This window comes from Miniopterus schreibersii (assembly GCF_964146895.1).
Source record: "Miniopterus schreibersii genome assembly, chromosome: 6".
NCBI lineage: Eukaryota > Metazoa > Chordata > Mammalia > Chiroptera > Miniopteridae > Miniopterus > Miniopterus schreibersii.
Genome location: NC_138107.1, coordinates 78,062,871 through 78,075,338, shown reverse-complemented (window position 1 = coordinate 78,075,338; position 12,468 = coordinate 78,062,871). Strand labels below are relative to the sequence as shown.

Genomic DNA, 12,468 nt, shown 5'->3' with positions numbered 1-12,468 from the left:
CCCCAACTCCACGTGCACATCGGCAAGGGCTGTAGGCAGACGAAACAAACAACACAGCTCACCCCCCACACGCACGCCCGGCAAAGCGGCGGCGATGTCTTAAGGATGCATTGCCTCAAAAAGCAGCTCCCGTGGGACCGGGGTGAGGCACTGGTTACGGCATTGACAATGATAACTAATGCAAAGGTAACCAAACGCCAGCTTCTTTGTTTAATAAAGGAGAGGCAGCTGCCCTGCCCCTTCACTTCCCTTAGAGTGTCCCCTTGAGAACGTAACAGGCCCCAGCAAGCCCCCTTCTGGGTACCTAGCTCAAAATTTTGAAAAAATATATGTATCCCTATGCTTATTACAGCATTATACAAAGTGGCCAAGACATGGAAACAAATTAAGTGTCCTTTGATAGATGATTGGGTAAAAAAAGATGTGGTACATATATATACAATAGAATACTACTCAGCCATAAGGAAAGATGGAATACTGCCATTCGCAATATGGAGAGCTCTTGAGAATATCATTCTAAGCAAAGTAAGTCATACAGAAAAAGTTAAGAGCCATATTATTTTACTCACACGTGAGATATCAACCTGAAAGCAACAAACGAAGACCCAAGACAAGCAAACTAAAACTCACAGACACAGAGAAGTTTACAGTGGTTACAGGAGGGAAAGGGGATGGGAGGGAGGTAGAAAAGAGTAAAGACGATCCAATATATGTTTACAGAAGAACACCTGACTTTGGTTGGTAAACACACAATGCAATATACAGATGATGTACTGCAGACTTGTACACCTGAAACTTATATAATTTTATTAACCAATGTCACCCCAATAAATTCAATAAAATTTTAAAATAGTAAAAAAATAAAACATAGGCCCAAGTTTTGGAGCAGGGATTAAACTGACTCTAATTTTCCAACGCAAGATAACAAACACCTCTAAATTTACTCAGGAGTCTCTCAGGAGGCAGACAGGAGACCAGCGCAAGGTGCATCCATTGGTCCCCCCAGGAGACAAGCGTCGCTGCTCTTTCTTCTACGTCACCATACATTCATGTGAAAGTCTGTCCAGACTTTCTAGTCTTTTGCCACTGCCTGCATGCACCTCATCTGAACTGAATATTCAATAATAAATTATTTTCCTTGCATTCTATATTGAATAGAGGTCTTTTTGTTAGCAGATTTTTTTTTCCCCAACAGGGAAAACAATAACAATGTCACCATCACCAACACCTCAGTCTGGCTCCTCTCACGGTCAGTGGATGGCTAGCTACCTGTAGCAATTGGAGCTAAAAGCTTCCTAGGCCAGGTACAGCTGAAAATGGGTCCAGTGTCCCCTAGCTCTGTTTAACAGAAAAAGCTTCTTTCCCCCCAAAACCACCACTCTTCGCCAGTCCTCTCTTTACAGCTCACTGGCCCACATTGGCTTAGGCCCCCCCCTCTTTGCACTAATTGAAGCTTATACTTTAAGATCACTCCATCCACTCTGCAGAGAGTGGAAGGAAGGGGATGGGTAAGGTGAGGCATGGAAGAACCAGTTGGCAGGCAGATTATTACAGTGACCCACGTGTTCAGGGATAGTTTTCAAAGAAAAAAAAAAATTATTTTTGCAGGGGGCAGATACACCTTGGCCATTCTGGAGTGGAACCTCCAGACACCCCAAGAGGTAGCAGCAGAAGATGCAGGTGCCTGCGGGAGAGGCCCAAGAGTCAAAGGACGGTAGCCCTTCCTCCCCTCTGGAGGCCTCCAGCAGAGAGGCGCGTCTTTCATCAGGCCCCGCTCCTGGTGCCACAGGGCCTAAAATGCCTGCATTAGACGCGACCAGCAGGAGGTCTAGAAGAGCTGGGTACAGGATGGATTTGGGAGTTGAAGGCATGGACCACTTAACCTGGCACTGACCCAAAGCTAGCCCTGGGTGGTGAATGGAGGGAATCTGGTGACCCTGGAGGGGAGGGGAGGTAGAAATTGGGGGGAGGGAGGGTATCACACGGGCTAAATAGAAGAACACAGGTAGGTGGCTCTGCTCATCCCTTTCTAGGTGGAAGGTGAAAAGTTATTTCCTCTTAGCAGATCAATCCAAAAATTGATCAATTACTAAGACTCAGCCTATAATATCAAATTTGTTTAACAACTACAAATACTACTAATAGGCTCAGTCAGAATGTACACAACACAGCATGCTAAATATTTAATTTTTTTTAATTTTTTTATTTTTAGTTTCACTAGAGTAACAAGGTGAGAGTCATTTTGCAAATATAATGTTTGGAACCAAACAAACAAAAATCTAATTGAATGACACCAAAACAAGCTGACTTACATAATATAGCCAAAGCATATCTGGAAGCTGTTTAGGGACATGAAATGCATTTTATTGTTCACTTTTGAGAGGTATTGGTGAACAGACTTAAATGGAAACTTCTTAAGGAACCATTTGAATGATTATGGTCCCTAAAACACTTAGCTGAGTGTTTTATATGCCATACACATATTCATGGAAATAAATCAATGGTAGACCGAGTGCGTAACCGTCCAGCTCAAATCTCTACTGGAAATGCTATTTATCGTCACACAAGGAAGCCTCGACAGTCTCCTTAACGAGACTAAAAAAAGGCTTACACACCTGCAGGATGCTTTTGTTGCACCGGCCTCTACAAACCTCCCTACACATATTTCCCCACTTCTATTTCTGTGACCATCAACTTCTAAGGATAAAAGGGAAAAAAGATAGGACTCCGAAAGAATATCCCACTGTCTCCAAAAGGAACACGTCTGAATAGCACTTCACACTGAAATCTATAAAAATGCTCCAGGTTTCCCCTTTTCTGTTCTATCAATTTAAATGTCAAGTTTGGAATAGTAACTAAATGAAAACGTGGCTCACCTTTGTCTTCAAAAGGGGAAAAGCAGAAATCTGCCCAAACTCAAGTTCAGCATTTTTAAGTGTTGCATGTCTTACCTAACCTTTATTGTTAAACCTTTTGTGAGAATCGCCTCACTAAACTGATAAAAGAGCTTCAGCAATTTGTACATCTCGGCTCTGCCAGATGAGAAGCTCTGAAAGTCATCCAAAGAAAATGAAGGCTTAAAGTCAGAACACATTTCCCAACAGCGAAGCAACAAGGCCGGTCCCCCAGGGGACCTGCCCACTAACAACCCAAAGGCTCTTCAAATTAGGAATGAAACCCTCACGCCTTACCCACCAGACAATGGAACAAAGTGGGCTGACTGAGCCAATGCTTTCTTCTTCCATTTCTGTCTTAAAATATATATATAGCACAGACCAGGGATACCACAAGCTGGGGGTACGAGGTTGGGTTTTAATTTAGCATTCCTAAGTAATTATAAGCTTCCATAATGTTTCACAATAATGCCTCTCTATTTCTTAGCAATATGAGGCAAGTAGTTTTATGATCAAGTGTGTCTCATCGCTAGAGAAACAAAACTAAGCGACTTGAAAAAATTGCCTAATAATTTGCCAGAGGTCATAAATAAATGAGCAGCATATCCAGCAAGAAGGGCTTAATTTCCTAACTCTTTGCTCCTTTAGATAATCATTTTCTTCTGAGCTTTGCATAACTTTTCAAAATCCAACAACCATAAGTTTTTCTATACTGTGTGACTTCTCAGGATACCCGAAATCCAAAGCATGGTGTACTCTGTGAGACAGTAACAAGGGCTTACAGAAAAAGAGTATATATTTATAGCGAATGCTGTCTTAGCGATCATATTTCTACATATTTAGTTAAAATCAAAATACGACTTTAGATCCATATTATTCAGTATTCTCAAGCTCTTTTCCAAGTCCTTTATCAAGGAATGAATTAAGCTGGTTTCGTTTTAAATCTTATTTTCTTCACTGTTCATTTATAGGTGGATCCTACTTGAAGAATTCTATCCAGTAAACCCGGGAATGATACGTATTAAATCCAAATGGTGATTTAATAAACTTTGCAGCACAACTCCAAGAAACCAGGTAAATATGAAAACTTCACATAGCTGGATTTGTTTGTTTTTGAGAGTAAAGGCAGCAAAAGCCCTGATGTATTTATATCCACGAAATAACACAGGTTATGCCGCTTAGCTCATTCCCACATTCCTCTCTTTCCAATCACCACCTCCAACTGAGATATATAGTAGAAGGCATTTAAATGTATGTTTCAGTCACTATTGTTCATTGATTTATTAAGTCTATAAATACCCTCCGGGTGCTTGCTAAATGCCTGAAGTTGTTCCAGTGAACAAAATAGACAACCCTACATCCATGGAACATTCCACCATCTAGGAGAGGAGAGACAAATACTTCCAGATACAATTATTTAAATTACAGTTATGACGAGTGCTTCAAGGGGTATAACTTTAAGAGTTCGGAGCATACCTACCCTACTCTAGGAGCTCAGGAAAGGTGTCCTGACTAAGCAACGTTTAAGCTCAGGCAAGGATGGGTAGCGGTTGGCCAGGAAATGATGGAGAGAGGTGCTTATGTACACGCCATGGGAAGATTCACGGGGTGGGGGGCGCAGACTATGTGGCCAGAGCATAAGCAGGGGGCAAGAGTAAAGTGAAATTAAGTTAGGAGTAAATTGGAGGCGGAGGGGGTAACTATTTAGCACCTCAAAGCCAGGTACTAACAATGGACAGCCACTGAAAGATTTTACTGAAAAGAAGGAGGTATCTAGGCTTACACTTTAAGCTCACCCCAGCTACTCTGTAGAAAGTGGGAGGAGGGGATGGGTAAGGAGAAGGTGGAAAGGAAGAACCAGTTGGCAAATTATTACAGTGGTCCGTGTGTTCAGGGATAATTTTTTTTTTAAGGCAAAGTAGTGGATCTCATACAAATGTAATACTAACGTGTCAAAGACTTCGACTCATTAATTAATGAGGGAACCAGTAAGGCATTAAAACTGGTGCAGAGGAGAATTCAAAAAGCCATATGTTTACCTAAAGGAGAGCTGAAGTAAATTTATAATAGATGGAAAAACAGGCCTATCCAAGGGGCAATAATCCATTGCATTCCAAGCTACTTTACATTTTTATGAATAAGAATCATTCGCATGATTATCTGTTGTCTATAACTCACAGAGTTGTAGAGTAGCTCAAAGATAATGGAAGGCAGATAACCCAGATAGATGAGCTGGCAGGGCTCCCACTAATCTTTTCTGCCCGTCTTAAAGTCTTTCACAATTATTCCTAACACAAATAATGCTGACTCGGCAAAAGAAGGTGTCGGTAAAGATGGAGAGAAAGGGACAATGTTGAATATATATGATACTGGAATCAACAAGACTTGGTGTTTAAGACTCTGGCTAGGGAGGGAGCCACAAAGTTTGAAATGCCTGGGGAAGGAGTTTAAAGCAAATTCCTAAATGGCAGAAGATGCCATCAGGGTCTGCTGGATTTCTCACCACATGGGGCCCTTTCTCCAGAGAGGCCCACACCACAGGTAAGCAGCAGATGCAATCACTGATTCTACTTTAAAGTCCACCATGATATACCAGAGGACATGGATAAGATAGAATGACATACAGTTCATCCCTTCCACAGGATTTTTTTTCTTGTGCTAGCCTGTCAATCACCTAGTGACACCCTGCTCAAATACAACCTTAAACCAGCTTCGCGGGAGGTAAGCCCTGCAAGGAGCCTATGGAAATCTCCCAGTCTGTCCCTTCCCTGATCACTAGTCTGGAAGCAGTCTGACTTATGGACTTAAGACAGCCAGAGGAAAAAATATATATACATATGTATATATATGAAGTTTAGCATAGTCCTCCACCTCATTATATCCAAATATTCATAATTTCTTTCATAAATTTCTTCTAGATGCAGCCAAATTTCCTTTTTGACTCTGATTTCTTACTAGAAGTAATCTAAAAGAAAATGTTTCCAGGGTCATCTCTACTTTCAATACTGTTTCTCCAAATAAAAACAAGCCTTTAGTTTCTGTGTCAGTTTACATAACTACAACTTTTTCTAAAAGTATTTACATTACCTGGTCTTTTCATTGTCTTGGAAATAATTACAAGCCTCCTTGGGCAAATAATTTACAGGGGACTTAAAGCCCTGATTTAATATTACAAAATAATATATATAATATAAACGTATAATTTTAAATATCAAATTCATAAAATAATCTACTCTGGTACCACTGGAAATCGAAAGCACTCATATGTTACCTGTGCCTCTACAACAAAACGAATTGAAATTCACCAAAAAAGTACCTGTGTCCGCTTTGCAATAATCCTACACAGAAAACCACCAATTACGGAAGGGCTTCTATATTCTTGACCTCTGTCAATGTCAGACAGTGTTCACATTCCTTACATTCTCAGAGGCAAGATAAAATATCCCTCCACGAAAACTGGCAAAACCTAAATACACATTGCAAGCAAATAATCAACTGTACATATTGGGATGTGGAGCAATTTTTAATACTGTACTGCTCCTCAAAGTAATCTTCAAACAGTCTCATTTTGCTTCAAAGTAATACCAATGTTTACTTTCCTAACCTTTGCAACCTCCCCAAGTAGAAAATTTTGAAAAATAACTCAATTAAAACAGCTTTCGTACTACTTCAAATACCATAATGGTGTTTCTCTGAGAAATGTTTATTTTTCATCTTGCTATAGAGTCATCCTACAATCCATTAACCAGAAAATTTTCCTCCCATCTCAGACTCAGAGTAGAAAATTCCAGTAGCCTCTGGATTACCTAGAAACACCAGGAGGGAACCAGTTCAATAACCAGTGGATAACTCCATTGGGACAAGTTTGAAATTAGCATTGCCAAGCCCTCTCTTCTGCTCACTCTGCCCCTAACAAAAATAATCTACCAAAACCTTGACTATAACCCAAGTGGTAAGAAATACTGGGGAAGCATACATCTTTAGGGAAAGAAGTGAGGCAGTTCACAAGAAAAGAATGACATGGCAGATAAACATTAGTAGCCACAACCACAAGTGTAAAACTTCCCACACCTGACTGCACAGGGTAAAGCAGTTGCCTGAATGATAACAATTTGATCTTAATCAGGCAAAATGAAAGCATCTTTTTAGCTACGTGAACATAAAAGTTTCCCAACAATGTGCTCATTTCCTAAATGTACCCAAGATTCTCAGAGTCAAAAGGAGCAAACTGTTGGCTTGATTGATGTCCAGAGCCTGCCGGGTAAAAATAAAGAACTGTTTGCACCCTGAACTATTTACACCAGAATTTCCACTCCAACCTATTTTAAAGAAAACAAAGATAGAATAAATGTATCTGTGTATTTTTATTAGATCCCATTTCATGGGGAAAATTCACTGCACTTCCAACCAAATTCCATCCATCAGAGTGAAGCACCCGAATCGTCAGGAGGTGTCTGAAAGTCTTGCTTACCTTTGAAAAGCGAGCATTTATCCATTTGGTGAAAGTTTTCTTCTGCACGTCATTGTGTTCATCTGTGGGAGGGAAAAGGAGAGGGGAGGGAAAAGTATGAGATACGGTAGTAAACAAGATCATCTCTACGCCGAGAGTTTTAAATAGTGCTATTTATTAGTAGGATTCACGAGGCACAGGGGCCCCCAGCTCACTTACGGAGCCGCCCGCTGCGGCCTGGAGCACAGGGGGCTCAGGCGCCTCTCCCTCGGAGCTGGCTCTTCACCCTCCGCCTCGGTACGGAGCTGCCAGCCATTAAGCCCACATGCGTAGGACAGAATCAGGACCTTGCTTTCAAACTATTATAGGCAACACAGACTTGCATTTTGTTTAAGTAAAATTTCCGCATGATGAAAATGTCAGCATGTTCCAAACAAAAATCAAAGATATCCATTAAAAACTAAGGAATTCACGATTTCCCTCCTTTTCATACGAGTCCCATACCTTCCAGAACAAAAACTAGTATAAGGTTTAGTGTAAGTACAGCGTAGGTTTATAGTCAGTTCCATACACAGTGTTCCTGTAGTAAGAATGACATGGCAAGGTTTTAATGATCTTGTTCCATAAAAATGACCTATATATTTTACAAGTAGAGAAATCAGCCTTTTTTTTAAATGATTACAAATTCATTTTTTACGGCACAACCAATGAGAACTGACGTTAAAAAAACTAAAGCATCCTGAACTTCTTGAACATGGGCAGTAACTGAGTGGGCTCTAAGAAGGCCGGGTGATATAAGGAAGAGACCAAAGGGCTTTAGAACCAAAAAGACCTCATCCCAATCTACTAGCCTATGGCCTGGGGTAAGTCATTATAAGGGCTCCTAGCCTCCGAGTTCTCATCTGTAAAATGGGAATAAATAGCACCCAGCTCATACGGGCACAGTGGGGATTAGTGAATATAAGGGGGAAACACTAGGCAAAGAGCTGGGGTTCAGTTCCTTGTTGTTGTTAGTGCTGTTGATATAGTATCTGTGTGATCGAAGCAGATTAACATCTGTCTTACCCCTTCTGTTACTTCCAGTCATATCCTGTTCAATTGCTCGCCGATTCTCTAATACAACCAGCAAGGGTCATTGTTGGTTAAGTCCTACAAAGCAGCCCGTTAACAACCTCTAAGTAGTTCTGAAAGCTGCCTAAGGAGCACTTGGAATGGTGCAGAAAGCTGTGGCTCCGGGTACGCATGTGCTGCTTGTTCCACTATCGCCCACGCCACCCGGCTGCCCCCTGTGATAACAGCAAAATAATAATAACAGAGGAGGCCCAAGTGTGTTCTGCCCTCCATGCATCAGTCTGAAAGGGCTGCCTCCCACCCAGACCTCCTCACTCATCTCTAACAGCATAATCAGAAGTTCATCCCTGGCCAGTGTGGTTGAGTGCACCGAAAGGTAGCTGGTTCGATTCCCGGTCAGGGCACATGCCCAGGTTGCCGGCTCAGTCCCTGGTAGGGACCTGCAGGAGGCAGCCAATCGATGCTTCACTCTCGCCTCAGTGTTTCTCTCCTCCTCTCTCCCTTCTCTCTCTAGAAATCAATAAAAATATTTTTTCTAAAAAAAGAGAAATTTCCCCTGACACTTCCCCACGTCTGTGGTATCTTTGGTCCTCAGTCTCTTCTGGAAGGAGAGTTTGTAATGAAAAGGTCATTCCTGGAATAAATATAGCAGCAGCTTCGGGAAAGAGTGCACTTCTACAGATCCATAAAGGTAATTGGAGACGGACTCCGAGGCACAAAGGGACAACTGGAGGAAAAACAAAACTGCTCTCTAAGAAACTTCTTGATGTTAATTGTGCTGAGTGGAGGCCTTCCTTCCAGAAAGGACAATTGCAGTCAGCATCAGCCCTGATTTCAGGCTCTCTGCCATCTGATCAATGCCACATCTAAGCCATTTATTAACCTAGAGGACTTGCTTACACACTCTGAATGTCCCAGCCTTGACCATCACACCCAAGAGGGACAGAGCTCAGATTATACACAGACTATAAGGCAACCAGACGCATCAACCTGCAGAGAGCTATACCAGCTCCACCAATATGAATACCATATTAAAATCAGTGTTCAGAGCACCTGGAAAATCCAATTATTTGTCCCACTACCTCAAAAAGATTTATTTTTTGCCATATCTATTATTCTTTAGTGCTATGAACAACTATATATGTCATAAATACGAAATTCTGTTAATTTCATAACATTCAAACAACTTAAGAATATTTGACCATAAAAATTAGAAAAATTCTAAGGGATAAATATTACTACATTTTGTTTTTTCTTAACCTGAAATAAGCCTTCTTATTTTCAAAAACATATTAAATTATCTAATACTATATAGCATCCTTTACAGGTATAGAGTGGAATGAAGTACCTGTCACCTTATCAAATGATAAATAAGATCTTTCAATTTTATCACATATAGAATAAAATAAAATTTTAAAAAATAGATTCCCACCATATAGAGATGTTTATAAAAATTAATAAGGTAATGTTTCTGTAACAGTCTTTGATCTTTGGGTCAAATCAAAGTCTGAATATGAGTCCAAATAACTGATATAAAATAAAGCATTGGCTTGTAAAAGATAAGTAATAAAACCCAACATTTCAAAAGCACTCCAAAATTCATAAAAATTCTTTTATATTAATGTTCTTGGTAAAGTTAAAGAGGAAAAAAATGATTCATACCTCAATAAGCCTTGAGTTCACAGGTCACTTTTTTCAGACACATACACACCAACACACATACACACACACACACACACACACACACACACACACACACCTCTTATTTTCTGCCAGATAGGAATTCGGTTCAAGTACAGGAATTAGCCTTGGGCTTTTTGATTATGAGATTAAAAATGTAACAACTTTGGAACACTTACTAGCATAGAACTGCCTTCCACAGAACAATTATGACCTTGGCCCAGGTCTCTGTATCAGGGAGGTAAAAATACACTAGCAAAGTGGTAGCAGGACATCTCAAAATCTAAGTCACGCTATTCTGATCAATCATTTTGCCTTCCTAGAAATGTAGACAGAACTTCAAAAGTCTTAAATTCACTTAGCTCTCCATGATCAAACCAATTAATTAATTTACATATAACTAGATTATTTATATATGCATTAAATGAGTGAGTATAATTTTCAGTCTAAATATATTCTTTCAGATTTCCAAACAAGTGTTTTCTTTGGATGTGGATTTTAGAAACACACTTAGTTTCTGGAAGCCTTTCCCAACTCAGTAAATCTTACCCATTAATGACCTTTCTCCTTTAGCGGGACAAACACGAGACCGAATTAGGAGAAAAATGTGTTAAATCCCTGAAGGCTGATTTTCCAGATTCTTCCTCTAAATATTTTGCTCTTCTTAAAATGCTTCTGACATGCTCACGCAGATCTAGTGCCTTGGCTGCCGCCTGGCCTAGAATTTTATTTCTGTGACGGGTAAGGGAAATGAAGCAAGAAACATGAACACAACTGTCTTATAAATCTGCAAAGGAACGAGTCTGAAATTTATTTCACTCCACCAGCTCAAATGCATATCAAACATTCCTTTAGCAGACCTTAGCAGCAAATCTGTTTAAACTTTAAACTGGAAATGGGGCAGAGAAATTAGGAGTTGCACCCCCTATGGAAACACGCAAGCCTCAGGAACACATACACCACCGTTAAAACTCTACTATGAGAGGGAAAGCATGACCCCCTAGTACATTTTTCAAAGCAACTGAAGAGTGTCCAATTGGCTGGCAATAACCTGAGTTTCATAAAATGCAACTACTCAGAAAAGAAGTCCTTAGAATTCAGGCCAAAAAAGAAATGTCTTGCTGGATGATTTCAAACTTGGATTGACTTTATGGGAGCCTCTTTCACAAAATTTAACACAACCTAGAAAGCCAGTTTCTCATTAGTGCAAAGAGATGATTTCAGAAGCAATGAAAGCATTTCAGACCATGCTCCCACTTCTTTTTCTGGGGATGCGAATTGAACCCCAAATAAATCTTCTACTAAGGCTTAAACATGTCATTCTCTCCTGCTGTGTCACACCCGACTTGCTGCTCTCTGAAAAACCCCAATTCATTTATTCCAACACTGTGGATTAAAATGTCATACGGAAACATAAATATTATGTAATAATCGGTAAAATACCATAAATACGGAGACAAAGAAATAGAGACAGGAAGAGACAGGCTCACAGGCAGAGTGCTTAAACTCCCGAGTTTGTTTCCTCAGAGGACCTGGGGAAAAACTTAAAATTAAAAATGTGCTATTCAAAATTATCAAACTACCTAAGTGTAAAAGAAATTGAGATAACATTTCAAATGATATTTTTGTAAGTTTACTGCATTTATGGTTTGAAGTTATTAAAGCTAAAAACTGCATTTAAAGCAGACCTTTGCTTCACTCCATACAAAGCAAAAAACAAACTGATGGTCTCTTTGGGAGAAGAGATCGATGGAGTGAGAAGAGGAAAACAACTCCACTTTTCAGATGAGAAGCCGAGACCCAGGGACAAAAGTCAAATGAATCACCCGTGTCACCCACGTAGCAAGCGGCAGAGTTGCAAACAGAACCAGGTCTGACCAGCTTCTGAGCCTGTGTTCAATGCACATCCAAGCACGAGGTCAAAGGGAGTTTCATGGGGGGAAAGGGCACTTACAATATATCGTGAAGGACAGATGCAGTCGGTTCATGCAAAGATGGAAAGAAGGGCATTCTAGACAGATTAAGACGTAATCGAGTAACACCCTCTCCATTTTCAGGCTCAGACTAAATACCTGACCCAAAAAAGAGCATATTTAATAAAAACATAATTGTGTATCTATGAGCAAACACAGAGGGCTGTAACATATAATGATGTCAAGACAATAATTCTAAAATAATCCAATCTTCAGAAAGCTTTCAATCCTGAAAACAGTTGACACCCATAAAGGGGATCAAGAGTACAAAATTAGAAATATATGCTCAAAAGAATGTTCTGTAAGAAAATATAGATTCCTTGAAAATCAACCTGTTTAAGCAACTGCATGCTCTGCTAGCATGACCTATGGCCTTTCTACTCTGCTCCCAAATTCATTA

The 12,468-nt window shown here is 40.2% G+C and overlaps 1 protein-coding gene across 3 annotated transcripts in view; it reads right to left on the bottom strand.

Moving 5' to 3' along the window:
* UTRN (utrophin) overlaps window positions 1-12,468 on the bottom strand; it is a 398,636-nt gene that overhangs the window by 306,643 nt on the left and 79,525 nt on the right. For all 3 annotated transcript variants that reach the window (XM_081141495.1, XM_081141496.1, XM_081141497.1), the window contains one exon: window positions 7,366-7,427. In XM_081141495.1, coding sequence (XP_080997621.1) covers window positions 7,366-7,427 — 62 coding nt within the window. The remainder of the gene's footprint in view (window positions 1-7,365; window positions 7,428-12,468) is intronic.